A 15,176-nucleotide genomic window follows, 5' to 3' on the forward strand; every position below is an offset into this window, starting at 1 on the left:
CTCCTCGTCTCTCACTCCCTCAAAGCCTTCCTCACTCTTAGGGATGGCAACGGGGCCATGATACCCAATACCCAACTGGTATTTGCTCCATTAGGGGACGGGTATGGGATCGTATCTCTCCCCGCGGGTATCAAAATGGACAAGAATCTATCCCCAGCGGGTATGGTGGGTACGGGGACATTCTCTGTATACCTGTCCCCGTTACCCATTGGGGAACCTGCTACTGCTATTCATGCCTATATCAAAATAAGCCTAGTAAGCATATATTGGCCCAAGCCAGTACAACCAGAATTCTAACCCTAAGTGTGGTTGTGGCCTTGTGTTCCTATCTTCTGTTTTTTTTTCATTTTAAAGTGCATAATTTGTTATCTTTATTGCCATACAATAATGATTTTAGATGAGTATGTACTCGGGTGTGGATACCCGACGGGTATGCAATACCCGGTCGGGGACGGGGATGGGGAAAAATCTGTCCCCGCGAGCGGGGACGGGGATGGGGACGGGACATATTTTAACTCGCAGGGATGAGAATGTTCTGCCCATACCCGACGGGTATATCCTCGTTGCCATCCCTAGTCACTCTTAGTCTCTCTCCCTCAAACAGAACACGCAGGCGGCGGCGGCTGGGGCAGCCCGGCGCGGCGGCGGCTCGGCGGCCAGGCGGCGCGGCGCTGGCGGCAACGGCAGCGTGGGGTGGCTCGACAGCCAAGTGGTACGGCGTTGCGGCGACGGTAGCGCACGGTAGCCCGGCGCAACGGTGGGAGCGGCCGCACGGCAGAGGGGTGTCTCGGCGGCCGGCCGGGTACGTAGCGCAACGGCGAGGCTGGGGCTCTCGACGACGCACGGCGGCGGGGTGACTCGGCGGCCGGGCGCGGTGGCGCGGCGTCGCTCTGGCACGGACGCACGGTGAGTCCTCTACTCTTCTCTCTGTGCTTGGCTTCTCGGGGATGTCGGAGCCCCGTTCGGGTCAGGGGACCCAGCGGGGGTGAGGACGAGGATCGTTTTCACCCCGAATTTCATTTAGAGGCCGGGGCCGGGGACCCAATTCAAGGTCGGGGCCGAGGGCGTTCCAATACTCCCCGTCCCCGTCCCCGTCCCCATCCCCGTCCCGTCCCATCCCGTTGCTAACCCTAGATCCAAGCCACAAGATCCAAAGTCTTGGCCCACCCCTATGTTAAAGGGGCTTTTTAAAAATCGATGGTGCACGGGAGTGTAGAAGTCAATTTATTTGGGGATAAAGTTTAAACATTAGAAATTAGTTTATTTTGGGATAGAGATTAGCTTGCAAGTTAGAATTCTAATAACACATCAGTCTTCCTACAATGCAATTAGCACTCCGTTGTTTCTACCCAGCAAGTCATTTCGTCCCATACTTGTTGAATGTATTACCTCCGTTTTATAATGTAAGATGTTCAATTTTTTTAAACGTTCGACTATTCGTCTTATTCAAAAATTTAGTATAAATATAAAAAATGATAAGCTATGCTTAAAGTTCTTTGATAATAAATAAGTCACAAGTAAAATAAATGATATTTTTATAATTTTTTGAATAAGACAAATGGTCAAAATTGTTAGTAAAAAGGTCAAACATCATATGTTATAAAATGGAAGGAAAATGGAAGGAGTAATGGGCTGCAGTAGAAATATAGCGTAGAAACTATATGCGACACAGATAAAAGAAATATGTGGCTGAGATGAAATGTCATCTCGACCTGTGTAGATGTGACGGTCGGCCGTGTGCGACAAGGTAGATGTGCGCCGGGAACGGGATGCTCCTGGAACGAAAACTACCCACACCCAACACGCACTAGTGCACAACTTTTCTAGATGATTGGGAATGTCAATTCTGAGCTGAACTGGGATGGGTTACTCACAAAAATATTGAATTTATTCATATATTGGATTTAATGGAAATGGTGTAGACTGGATCAACTCTGAATTTGATGTTGCAACTTGCAATCGTACTTCAGCAATTGCCAACGCAATTCTGCATGCTGCACTGGCAATGACTATTGCCCAAAGGAAGAGCTATTCCTAATCTGACTTTCTTCCTGATTTTTGCCTACTACTTTCTTGCTCCAACTTTTAAGCCAATTCTCATGTTGTATATGCAGATGCAACATTATATACATACACCGTACATATGTCAAATTGAACCGCATAAAAAAGCTACATGAACCGCATCTCGACCGGTGAACCATTGCCTTTTGGATTTGTGAAAATATTTCCGGTGTTGCTGAAAATACGCAGAACTTGTTTAGCATTCGGCTTAAAAGCAAGTTCATACCAGAACCAGACTATAAAAAGCATGTTCACCAGCTCATAGCAGATATCACTTCACACTGGATGGAGCCATCCGCGTCCATTACAGCAGAAATGTACTCGTTGGATTAGCAAAGTAACGCTTTTTACATTTGGATGCTTCTTTACAAAGATCTTGCTTCAAAAGACTCTGCAGTATGGTAGGACCTGTAGGGGCAGGTTCATCAAACACCCGAGCAAATAGGTGTTTATCAAACATCAGCTTTCCCAACAAGGTCCGGCAGCTCTGCGGAAAAGGCAAAGCAAACCAACGAGGGAAACAGTGTAAAAATATTATTACTTAAATCACTATCATTTGAATATCGAATATACAAGTACAACAGGGAGATAGTAGAGGGGCAACGTACCTGCGGATTCAACACATCCATCCGATGGATAATATCCTCCTGGCACAATTTGAGCAGAACAAACGATCAGAGGGTGATTGTTCCGTTTATTCATGAAAAAAGCCGAACGGCATATTTACAAATGAAAAATAATTAATAAATAAAACTTTTATATACGTGTTCTTAGCGATCTAAAAGTCAGACTGAAAATAAACTACGATGAAAAACCCCAAAATCTAATCCAAATACTCCCTCCATTTATTTTTATTTGACGCTCTAGTTCAAACCGGAATCGTTTCTTTTGTTTGACGTTTGCAGTTAAGCCCACCTCCTCTCATACGCGAATTTCCACCCTTGCCCCTGATGCCTCCATCATCCAACAAAACAGGACGAACAAAACAGGACGCAAGGGATAGGAAGGAAGGGCAAAAGCGTCAATTCACAGCTTCCTTAATTTTGTAAATAAATAGAGGGAGTATAAGGTTAAAAATTCAAATTTTGGCTTATAAACATATGCAGAAGTGAAAGGGGCTGAGAACAATTATGTTGTTGATAATGGAACTGGAATAATAAATACATACAGGGATGAAACAATCTGTCAGTACATAACATTCAAAAGAACCACCTGGCAATTCAAGACAAACCAATCATATCATGCTACTGGAGGGATACGAATAACTTGAACAGTAAGAGATGAACGAGTAAACAGAAGCATACAATGATATAGGCGGCATATTTGCAAACAAAAAATATTTTATGATAAAATTTTTATACGTGTTGTCAGCAACCTAAAAGCAAAGGCTGAAAAATAAACTATGATGAAAAAACCCTAAAATCAACTCTAAATTTATGATTGAAAATTCAAATTTTTGGTTATAAGCATAAGCAGAAGCGCAAAGATGAGGATGATATACCAAACAAACACTGTGGAATAACAAATTCACAGACATACAGGGCATGTTAAAACCATAAAATACTCAACAAAATTTTCACCACTTAATTTAGACAAGAGTACATTTCATAAAACTGCAATTATCTTGTCAAAACTATCAATTTGCTACAGCTTTAGCTACTATACATTTCACAAAATGACAACAATAGTGAATTGTTCCATCAGAAACTACAACAGTGCAAGTGTCTTACTGGTAGGCCCAAACTATTCGATAAACAAAGTTTGCAGTTCTCTGACAAAATCACCAACTATTGTTACAGTCTTTGAAAAGCGCTGCTAACATTGCAGAAAACCTCTTTCAACAATAATTGAATCTAGCGTTGAATTACCCACTGTTCACTTGAATTACTGAATAAAATGGATTTGATTCAAAATTCAGATTTATTCTTGCAAAGTTCAGACTTCCAGAATTCCAAATATTGAAGGTCTCGTGTCTTGCTTTAAGAATGGCACTTTTTTTCAAAAACAAGGATAAAGGTGAAGAATGTCATATAACATTATTGCAAAACTTTTTGAGAAACATATGGATAAACAAAAACAAATGCTGGCTGATCCAAGAAATCACAACCTTCAGTGGCATATATAAAATTTTCCTAATGCAAAAAACAGGTATAATAAATAATAAAACAAACACATACCTCTACTATTCCTGGATATTGCATGATATATCCAATAATACGACGACTTAGACCTTCATAGACAGTGTTATTCATGCTTCCATCACCATTTATCCATGGCAATATTGGGTGATAAATATGCCTTTCACTGCCCCTGTTGTCTTGTGATGAAGTAAATGACCTTTTCTGACCTACAGGACTTTGACTGCATATATGAGGTGAGTTCGACTTGCTTTGGACATTAAGAACTGTCACAGTGTGCCCATCACCAAGCATTTTCACAGTCCCCTGAATATCACTAGACATTCCATGCTTCTCTTTCAGTAGATTTTCTGTATCTCCAGTGTCTACCATTTCAAAAGCAGGAGCTTGCAAACAACTGCAATGTCTGCAGTCTCCAAGTGTAGTTATATGATATTTTGACTTATGTATAGAGTCAACAATCTGTACACCATCATACGCATTGACCTGTAAAGCAAGAAAATAGAGTAACCCTATGAATGAGTTAATGGGAGAGGGAAAAAATGTAAACGAGGAAACAGCAGAAAGTATAGCTTCTTATATGCAAGCATTGCATTGTTAATCAGTTTCACATAAATATTTAACTATGTCAATGATATGAAGTGTTTATATAGAATTCTAGAAGTACAGAAAAATATGTCAGTAACAAGATTTGCTTGTTGACATCTACAGATCACTGGTAAGTGGTGACAAACAAAAAGAATAAACAGTGAAGACATTCATAATTAGGCACGTAGAAGAAAAAAAGATTGGGGCAATTTCGTTTTTACCCCTGTTTCGATTTCTAATGCTGATATTACCCCTCCTTCTTAGGGTTTTCATTTTTACCCCTGTTTTTTTAAACTCAGTTCACATTCTGCCTCTCTTTTGGATGGAGTATACTAACGATGTTAACTTAGTCGTTAAAGTACCATTTTACCCTTTGTTGGGAATTTCATTTTTATCGTTGTATTCTTAATAGTGCATTTGTTCATGTATGTATATGTTGTGGTTTAGAACGGAGGGAAACACACAAATGATAAAAAATACAGAGATAAAAATGATATTTTCGACAAAGGGTAAAATGGTACTTTAATAGCTGAGTTAACACCGTTAGTACCCTCCATCCAAAAAAAGGGGCAGACTGCTGATTGAGTTAAAAAAAACAGGGATAAAAATAAAAACCATAAAAAGAAGAGGTAAAATCAATATTAGAGATCAAAATAGGGGTAAGAACGAAATTATCCCAAAAAGATTTTGCATAATTCAACCAATAAACACTAATCAAATAGAACAAATGAGTAGACTACTAATCTACTATATGCATGCATGCTTACAGGTTTACCTTAATAACCAGCTGAAATCTCTCAAGAGTATAAACAATCACATCGATGAACTGCATGCCTGCAGGGGGTAACAATAAAAGAATGAACTATACTAACCAAAAATAATAATGCAGCTTAGTCTAACAATCTTAAGTTCTACGGAAGCTACAAATCTTTGTTCATGAGTAATGAATACCTAAAGGACCCAGCGCTTGTGACATCTCTCTCAAATTAACTCCTTGTTCACCAGATTTATGAATAACACAAAATGCATTTCTGAACAGATCAGAAGACAATATGAGTGGTTCATTTTTATTGGATGGTAACTGCTCAGCATATGTTTTCATAGCATCCCAAGGCCATCCACCATAAGAGTTCTCCAAATGAGATTCTGACAGTAAACGCCGACATGAACTGGAGTTGCTTGGATACGATGAAGACATATTGTGGCTTTCTACCTGTGACTCAACATCCTTTCTCCCCATTTCCCAGGCTGAAGTAAAAATAAGGCATTCTTTATCATGCAACACTTGCATGAGATTACTTGTTTGGATTCTTTCTTGATTCATAGCCACTTGGAGACCTGGAAAACCTTTCTCTCGGCGATAGCAAAAGTCACTTTCTATCTTGGGCAAAGGTTTGTGTTTCTTAGTTTTATTACTGCTTTTAAGTTTAACCATATCAGCATTGCGTTTGTGAGGTCTATCATCCAATTCACTGTTATCTTCAACGAACAGACTAGAGCTATTAGGCTCATCAGCCTCACCAACTCCTTCGCTTGGCAATGAGGGTGAAATGAACAACTCTCCTGACAAAACCAGAGAAAAAAGCTGAACAATTTCTCCACATTGTAGATCTGGATACAAACAAACTCTATCATCCATGGTATCCTTTTGCTGGTCTATAACCCATTGGTAAAACTCAGAAGCCTTTTTCCCTGAACCAAATGGGAAGGGTGAATGAGAAGCATTAAAAAAGAACTTTCCAGAGAGGGTGTACGGCTTTGTTCCATCTCCAGTTACCTGCAAAATAGGAGTAAAGTAGATGAACAGTTAAAGCTGCCTTAAATTGCAAGCTTTAAAGAACTAAACCTTACCTATGCTGGCTATGTACCAAAAATTGAGCATACAATATCATTCCCTTTTTCTTAGAGGTATAATATAATACCTAATAGGGTTCAACGTATATATGCAATGGGGGCCAAATGATTCTTCCTAGTATCTTACAAATATAATGACAGTGGAGATGCCATATCAATCAATCAATCTTCACTGTGCATTTAAAGGTAAGAGATTATTAACATAACTCCACTGCAAACTCAGATACTTATACTACAGGGCAAGTAAAGGCTAGAAACTTTCAACTACACAACACAAGCATAGATTATAGATATGTGAAGGTGTGAAGCGTAAAGAAATCCACAATGTAGGAACACAGCCTCATCGCATTTATACATATTGGTTTCAGAGCCAAAGAAGCTGGGTACTGCACATATGATCTTAAATTTCACAGAATGTTGTTAATGCATCTATTTTTCTATCGTGTTTTCCAATAAATGCAGATCAAAAGGCCTGACAGAGCAGAGCATACTGAAGTAGAGAAAAATAATAGATTCATCGATGGGAAGATGAGTTAGCAAACTCTAACCATGAAGTTTTTCTCCCTGAGAAAGGAAAAGGCAGTAAAAATTTCAGTCTCTGAATAAAGCTGGAGGGTTGCTGCTAATGAAGCTTGTACTTCTGGCCCTGATGAGGTGCTGAGGAAAGTCAATTTTAGAAGCTCTAAGGCATTTGCAACTGCCAAGGATCTGCATACATCTCTTTTAGCAATTTCATCTTTATTGTGGTTAATGTCCTTCTCATGAGATTTGCATGGAATATCCATGTTTTTGCTTGCACGGATTGCATTTGAACGCCTGAATTTCACATGTTCATGGAGTCCACTTTCTGCAATTCCAGTGCTTGCACTGGATGTACTTGCACCTTGCATAACCTGATATATTCCAAGGTAAAGCATCAGTATTAAATAAAAAAATGTTTATTGAGATTAAAGAGATCATTGCTTACTGGCTGTTCCTGGCCATTTGGAACTTCCTTGGTGACATCATTTTCATCATTATTCCTTTCATTCTTAGGCCCAACTCTCCTGGTCTGCTCCATTTTTTCTACTCGGATGAATTCAAGGACTTCATCAAGTGCACTTTTTATTTCTGGATCCTCAAAATTATCCCAATCAAATTGCTCAGAATCTGGATTCGTGCAGTTCTCGTGACCAGAATTTGAGATTTCAGATGGTAATCCATTCAATTTCCATCTCTTTTCCTTTTCAAGGTACCTAGTGTATTGTACCCCTAATAGGTCACAGACTCGGCTGACAGCTGGTCTTATGTTTACTTTGTTTCTCAAGTATGCCATCCTTCTACGACATGCAGCTGGTGGAGCTGGAAGATCAGAGAGAGAGTTCCAATCTACGCGATGAGTTCCTGCTCCAAGCATTACACGGGATCTAGTGTATATCATCAGCAACTTTCTGTAGATAATAATAGCCAATCAAGCTCCCACAGGCCAGCATCATGGAAAACATTTTAGCTCCTGTAAGGACTAACTGAAATAAAAGAATGGATGAACAACCAAGAAATACCTGTCAGAATCGTATGTCCACATAAATCGTTTCCCTCTCATGCAACTTCTTCTTAAGATGGTAGATCGACTGATCCTTGGGCTGCTTGTCTTATCTTCATCCGCATTTTGGGGAGAACCAGTGCGGAATGTGGATGGAGAGATTGTCCCAGATACCTCCTCGGCCGGGATAGACTGCGCTGCTCTGGGTTCAGTGGATTCACCGGTTTCAACATGCTGTTTGATAAATTTCTGGGTAATCTCACCAGCAGACCTTTTCCTTTTTTTAGAGGTTGATCCTGAACTAACTTTTCGCTGATTTCGTGCAGCAGGGATGCTAGACTGTCCATGAAGTTGCCTATTCTGAGAGGAGGAAGCACAGAGCACCTACATAAATCAGTTCATCAAATGAGTGATACTGGATAGCAACCATGTACATAACAGAAACATAAAAACATAGTCTTCATATCTCTAGATGAAGTTGGAGATAAATATCATAGGCACACCTGCTGTACAGAAAGATTCAGTTCCCTTGCAATTATACGACAATCTCTAAAAGGAAGTTTTCCATTCTCACTGGCATTCACAATGCGCCGTTGTAACTCCATTCTTTGCTCAGTAGTCATTACTCTAAGTGAACTCCATGAACGAGGATGAGAAACCTACATAAAACAGGGTGTCATATAACAATTTGTAAAACAATAAAAGTGAAAATCACAACTAAGATGTAATTATCCAGCAAAATAGCCAATTCCACCAAATATTATTTACACCGGGTATAATGGGCTTCAAGAATAACTAAAAAGATATTGGAAAATTTCACAACTACTCACATACTTGCTGCTCACAACAATACAGTTAAACAGAAAGTACAAACAAATATTGGCTGAAAGTCGCAACAATTATTATCATTATTATTATTATTAAAAGTCATACAGTTAACAATATACAGTTAAATAGTGGTCAATCATGAATAACAATGCAACAATAATGGTAAAAGTCACATCAGATGGCAGAGATCAGATACCATGAAAACACAAAATAATATTGACACAGGCCAGTATTGCCATTCAAAATAGTTCACATTTTAGTGGAAAGCATCTTATAGGTGGAAACTTTTACTGCAACAAGAAAAGAGAGCAGAGGAGATATCTCCATAAAATGCAGGGTATGTAGATAAAGGAACAAGGGTTAGCATAAAACATACAGGAGAGGGAAAAAAATGCACAAATACACACTGTATATTATGGGATAAAAAAAAGAAAATGGTCACTAAAATTGGACAGCAGATACTGCTACTGGTACTGCTATTATTATTATCATCATTATCATTATCATTATCATTATCATTATCATTAGGTAATAATATGCAATGATAAACATCAACGATGACAAACCTCTGGTACGGAACAGCCAGGAAAGGTACTTGATGGCTCAGCCAAGCCAGCTGTTAAATAACAGTACTCTAGCGTTTCCCAGTAAGCATCGACAAACTCCTGCCTTGAAAGTACAAAATCATGCCGAATTTTTGGTCCATTGTTTGCATTAACATGGGATGATGGAAGAATTCTTGGTGTAGGTTCTTCAATGTAAGGCCTCAGCTCCATCGAATGTGTAGGCAAGGCATCTGATGGCCCACCAGAATCCTCTACAAGTTCCTTTGCAAGTTGGACCAGCTAGCAAACAAAACAAAAGAACTAATCATTTAAATTCTGCTGTACCCTTCGCAATCAAGATGGCATGCAAGCTGAATTGCAATAAACATAAACTAAAATTGATAAGCCAGAATATACAACAGGCCAATGTAAACCTAAAAATATCCAGTCTTATACTCTTCTTTAAGGAACATCCCTAAGGTTCACAGGTTCACTGCTCGCACAATGTTAATTGCAACATCAAAGATAAAAAAAAAATACCTTGAGCTTATCTAGAATATTTATTAAGCGTGAGAGTCGGCCTTTGGCATGAGTATCCATGAGTTGGTTGTATTCCTCGGTAGGAATTTCTGAAAGTGTTTTTCCAAGCTTACACTTAGTAGTCATGTGATCTATCTTCTTTGCTGATCCCACAACTTGCAGAAAGAGTTCAAGTGGCATTTCTTTTGTAGCTGCCACCATTGAAAACAACACAGACGATTGATTAAGGTTCTTGTCATGATGTCCTTCTTTGACATTGTCAAATGGGTTACACCAATTTGGCAAAGCACTAATATATACCCATAGAAATTTATGGAATAGCTTTGCTCGAATCATCTTTGCACCAATGAATCCATTGGCATGCATAGCTTCTAATATCAATGGTTTGCTATCTTTAACTCTGCGTGGAATCCTAAAATCAAGTACAGCAGTTGTATGTTGATTTTGCTTCACTTTACCTGCTGCACCTGAGCGAATTTCAGTATCAAAGTCCCTTTGTCTATTCCTAATTTGATCCACAAGTTCCGGTGACAAGTCTCCAACATTAGAATGCAGTATTACGTCAATGAGGCGACTGCGGGTGTAGTTCGTAACAAGAGGGATACTAACTTTGATGCATCTACAGCTGCCCTCTTCCTGAAGCTTATTCAAAGTGCGAGTCAATGTCTTCCTATCCATTATTTTTCCATTTTCCTTTTCAAGTCCCTCTAACCATTTATGCAACTCCACCTTTAGTACAAATTTCTTTTTCTGCGAAGTGAAAAGGAAAAGTTGTCATATAATACGCAGTCATGCATGCAAAGGTGCAGTTACACCATGCATGCACATGATAATGCAATTAGGCATTTTGACACATTATTCATATTAAAACTTTTGAGTGTTGTATACTCAACGAGCAACCTTTAACATGTGAAGAATCCTCCTATGTCGTCGATCATCAGAAGTCAACGGAGGGCAGCGACGCCTCTTCCTCTGACCCAAAGCAATTTTATCTAAAAGAGAGAAAAGAAGGGGTTTGATTTTAATAAGATGCTCATATGTCTCAACATGCAAACTTAGTAATGCTTTTACCAGCACTTAATCAAAACTGCATAGGTTCACTTGCAGTGCAGCATAGAAACTGTAAAACAGATTCATATTCAAAAGTACACTCAGGCCCCGTTCGGTAGAGGGGTGGATAAGTTAACTTATCCGGTACGGAAAACGTAGTAATAGATTAGTACATGATTAATTAATTATTAATTATTAAAAAAATATAAAATAGATTAATATGATTTTTTAAAACAACTTTGCTATAGAATTTTTTTGTAAAAATACACCGTTTAGCAGTTCGGGAAGCGTGCACGCGGAAAACGAGGGGGTTAAGTTAACTTACCTAGGGGGCCGAACGTGGCCTCATATGTTCATGTTTTATGTTAGTATGAAAAGTACTAAATGAAATTTATGATCAAAGTTCAGTTTGGCTGTCATGCTAACTCAAAACTGATCCTTACAAAAAGACAGAAACAAAGGGAGCACAGATGAGAAGTACAAATAACTCAAACTTAGTTCACAAGAAGTTTGGCACATACAATTCTAAAAATTGCACTCCACTAACTGGATGGAATATAACTCAGCCATATAAACCCCAAACTTTACGAACTTGCCTTTACTTTGGATCTGACATGGACTACTCGAAAGAAGAAAAAACTAGGTGCAAAGTTTGAAATAGATCATCTACCTAGCTATGAATGTATTAAGCAGTGCATATGAATATATGATTGCACATTTACCTGGATGAAATATGTGAAGCCATTTTGATATATGCAACCATAGGTGTTCAAAAGCAAAGTCAAAATATGTGAAAGTTTTAGGCAGCACAAAATACCACAAGCATGCCACTTCCCAAAGAGGTACTAAACACATTATTTAAAAAGAATAAATAGAATCAAGCAGAAACTTAGATCGCTATACCTTGTTCGACAAGTTGAGAAACTCCAACGCGAGCTCCATGGTTACTCTGGAGGTGATGCCCTGCTGATTTATTGAGACATTCTTCTTCCAACAAAACCTTGTTATTATCAACAAATAAATCACCCTGTGATCTTGGAGATTCTGATCCTTTAGATGGAACTAGTGACCACAAATCAGAACACTTGTCATGATCATCTGGCGGTTCCTCAAAATTATGCAGAGCAGTACCAGCTTTGTAGTGTGAGAAGTTTTTCAAAGTCCAAACTCGGTATTGTGATGTCTTGTCTGGAACTTCAGCTTCCCAAGTCAAATTGTATTTTTCAAGCATGGATGACACTCGCTTATGAAGCCTTTTTGAATTGTTGTGCCCAAGACGTTTGCCAAGCTACATGGAAGTTACATGAGAACAAGAGTTGCAAACTTCAAGAAATACAGAAAACTAATATGCTGCACTAGATGACATAAGAAGCATTTGTCCATATTACACTAGCAAATAGCATGTGCATTACAATGGAACTCAAATGAGTACATGATAACTCTTACGCTTTAAAAATGCAAAAACAACTATGCTCAAAACCTAAAAAGACTTGCATCATAGTATAGAGATGATGACACTCGATTACACTATATAATCATCAGCATTAATCTTGCCATGACAGGATGTTTTGCAGATGAGGTGGTTTTTTTATTAGGGACCTCAATCCAGAAAATTATTGTATCAGAAAAATATATATATATATCATAGAAAAGCTTCTTATCTATTTTAATTTAGTCAGTCAAATAAATATATTTGTTATAGGCAAATACATCAAAGAGTCTATATGTTATGCTACGGAAAATGAGACAGGTACAACCCATGAAAATGCATGCATATATGCCATTCAGACAACTGTTCATTGCCTGTACGCCCAAAAAAAACAGTTTGTAGGCTTGTATAACAGCTCACTGAAAAGCACAGATGTTGGTCTGTGATTATACAAGAAGGTCATATCCAGGTAAATTAACTCCTGAAAAGTTAAGATAAATACCTCAACAAGGGTTATTCCTTTTGGACCTTGAGCATTGATCATATCGTATATACAAGTCTCTAATGGGAGCTCCATAACTTGATCAGTTGACTGGTCTTTCTTTCCAAGTTTGTAATTTGAGGTTGTACTTTTTGGCTGAAATTCATTTGGATCAAATTTCTTCAACAGACGTAAACAGCGAATAACCTGAACAAAAGGAATATCTTAAATGCTTGTTGGCTGACAAAGTATACAACCAGGTGAAAGATAAGATAACAGCAGAAAAGGGGCTTATATGGACATGATTAATTAGAAGCTCTTTTAAAAAAAAATCCAGTTCCTTACAGGAAGCACTGAAAACCACAAGAATGAACCCCAAAACTATTAGAACATTATTGACTGAAAATACCTACAGGAGAGGAAAGATCAATATCACCTTGTCATCAACTTTGGCATCAAATTCTTCAATAAGTTGTGCATCCTTTAGCCTATGCAGTACCTAAGCAAAAGGTGTCACTATAAACCCCGTAAGCAGCAGAAAAACAGAGAAGAAGAAACTAGAGAACATGCAATAAGTAATTCGAAGCAAACTTACATTTCTCCATGCTCTGTGCCCATATGCCATCCTGTAATTGAGATCTACTTTTATATCCGACACAACAAGAGTCTACATGAAATAATTGCACAACATTAGTAAACTGGTAAAACAAAATAAAATCCAGCAAATTACCAAATCGAAAAGAACAAGAACAGCTAACCTTTCCACTAGCTTCTTCTAGTTTATCGCATATGGCTTTCATTGCTGGAAGATAATCATGAATAGATACATCGTTCTTGTCATTTACACTAAAAGCCCCATCTTGCAAAACATCTGCATTGGTCTCTTCGTTGCTGCCCAATAGTTCAGGCTTTATGATCTCAATTCTTTGGTGTGAATTCATATTAAGGTTTTTGGCATAACGTGAGAGATATAGTGAGTTAGTATTGATGATTTGTTTATTCTGGGCAGCATCATCGACATCAGCTCCATGGTCTTTAACCTTTATGATAGTTGAATGCCGAACAATTAACCGCTGCGATTCAAGGCTCTTTACAATAAAATGGAAGTTGTTTCCTTTCATTCGGAAAGTTTTGCTTAGATCGTTTTGTGTTACACCAGAAGTCCTATGAGAAATACAGGAAATAAATCGTGGCACAAATTATAATCAAAAGCAGTCAAATTGTTTGCGTACATAGACATTAGAGAGCAATGTATATATGGCTAACAGAAAGGATAACACTGCTATTTGACAATGCTTATTATGCTAGTATGATCTGCATTAAACTTGAGGTGTGAAGGTAAGACCAAAATACATCTAAGCAACTTTGATAGGTCCATAGTCCAACATGGTGCTTATAACTATGCGAAATTCTAACAAAACCACCAAATTTTACTTTACCAGGACAATAGTGCAAAATGTAAATTAACTGACCAATAAGAAAATTTTCCCAATTCATAGGATCACCTGCTCATAGTAGCTCAGCACTTGGGGGAAAAGAGGAAGCATAGGGATCATATGATAATTTGCGCACCTGCTTGCCCCGATACGTTCGAGCGTAGCCTTCTGGACGGCGCTCAGCTCCGATTTTGCGAGCCTGCGGTCATACATCCCGAGGAAGTTGTCCCTGAGGGCTGCGCTAGCAACCAACCGCACGCTCCGCCGTTCGGCCTCCTCCACGTTCTTCTCCACCGGGTCGACGGGCACCCCGTCCCCCTCCCCCACCACGAGGCTGATGACGGGGAGGGCGATGAGGCGGGCCCAGAGGGCGCTCTTGACAGCTAGGCCGAGAGGGAGTCCGGCCGCCTCGAGCGCGCCGCGGAGCGCCGGCCAGAGGTCGGTCACCGGGAGGCCGGGCGAGAGGCGGGCGCACACCTCCTCGAGCGCCGCCGAGACGAGCGCGTCCATGCCCGCCCGCTCGACTAGAGGTTTAGGGTTTTGGCTCTGCTCGCATCTGCTTCTGCAATCGAGGAAGAGGTCCCCGTGGTCAGAGGAAGTAAGAGACGACTACTCGCTCCGGCGAGGTGGAGGAGGCGCTGCGCCGCGCAGCGCGTGCCGCGCTCGCCGGTGGGGGTGGCCGCGGTGGCGATGATGGCAGCAAA

General features: G+C 39.6%; 1 protein-coding gene across 1 annotated transcript; it reads right to left on the reverse strand.

Annotated features, from left to right (window-relative positions):
* Positions 1 to 2,233: 2,233 nt before the first annotated feature.
* LOC102699931 lies at positions 2,234 to 14,982 on the reverse strand. Its single transcript, XM_006647500.2, has 18 exons — positions 14,609 to 14,982; positions 13,795 to 14,200; positions 13,632 to 13,703; positions 13,473 to 13,535; positions 13,058 to 13,243; positions 12,030 to 12,414; positions 10,977 to 11,068; positions 10,077 to 10,826; positions 9,558 to 9,836; positions 8,667 to 8,822; positions 8,183 to 8,547; positions 7,609 to 8,071; positions 7,190 to 7,534; positions 5,739 to 6,564; positions 5,563 to 5,621; positions 4,239 to 4,685; positions 2,670 to 2,708; positions 2,234 to 2,548 (listed from the first exon to the last, which is right to left on the reverse strand). The coding sequence occupies exons 1-18, from the start codon at positions 14,980 to 14,982 to the stop codon at positions 2,366 to 2,368; spliced, it is 5,490 nt and encodes a 1,829-aa protein (XP_006647563.1). The 3' UTR covers positions 2,234 to 2,365.
* Between the last annotated feature and the right edge of the window lie 194 nt (positions 14,983 to 15,176).

Source organism: Oryza brachyantha, chromosome 2, assembly GCF_000231095.2.
Source record: "Oryza brachyantha chromosome 2, ObraRS2, whole genome shotgun sequence".
Classification (NCBI taxonomy): domain Eukaryota; kingdom Viridiplantae; phylum Streptophyta; class Magnoliopsida; order Poales; family Poaceae; genus Oryza; species Oryza brachyantha.

Coding starts and splice junctions, on each gene's coding strand:
- LOC102699931 (XM_006647500.2), bottom strand. CDS start 14,982: ATGGACGCGCTCGTCTCGGCGGCGCTCGAGGAGGTGTGCGCCCGCCTC. Junction 13,244..13,472: donor ATGCCAAAGTTGATGACAAG/GTGATATTGATC, acceptor CCTTTTGTTCAG/GTTATTCGCTGTTTACGTCT. Junction 8,548..8,666: donor TGAATCTTTCTGTACAGCAG/GTGTGCCTATGA, acceptor TGATTTATGTAG/GTGCTCTGTGCTTCCTCCTC.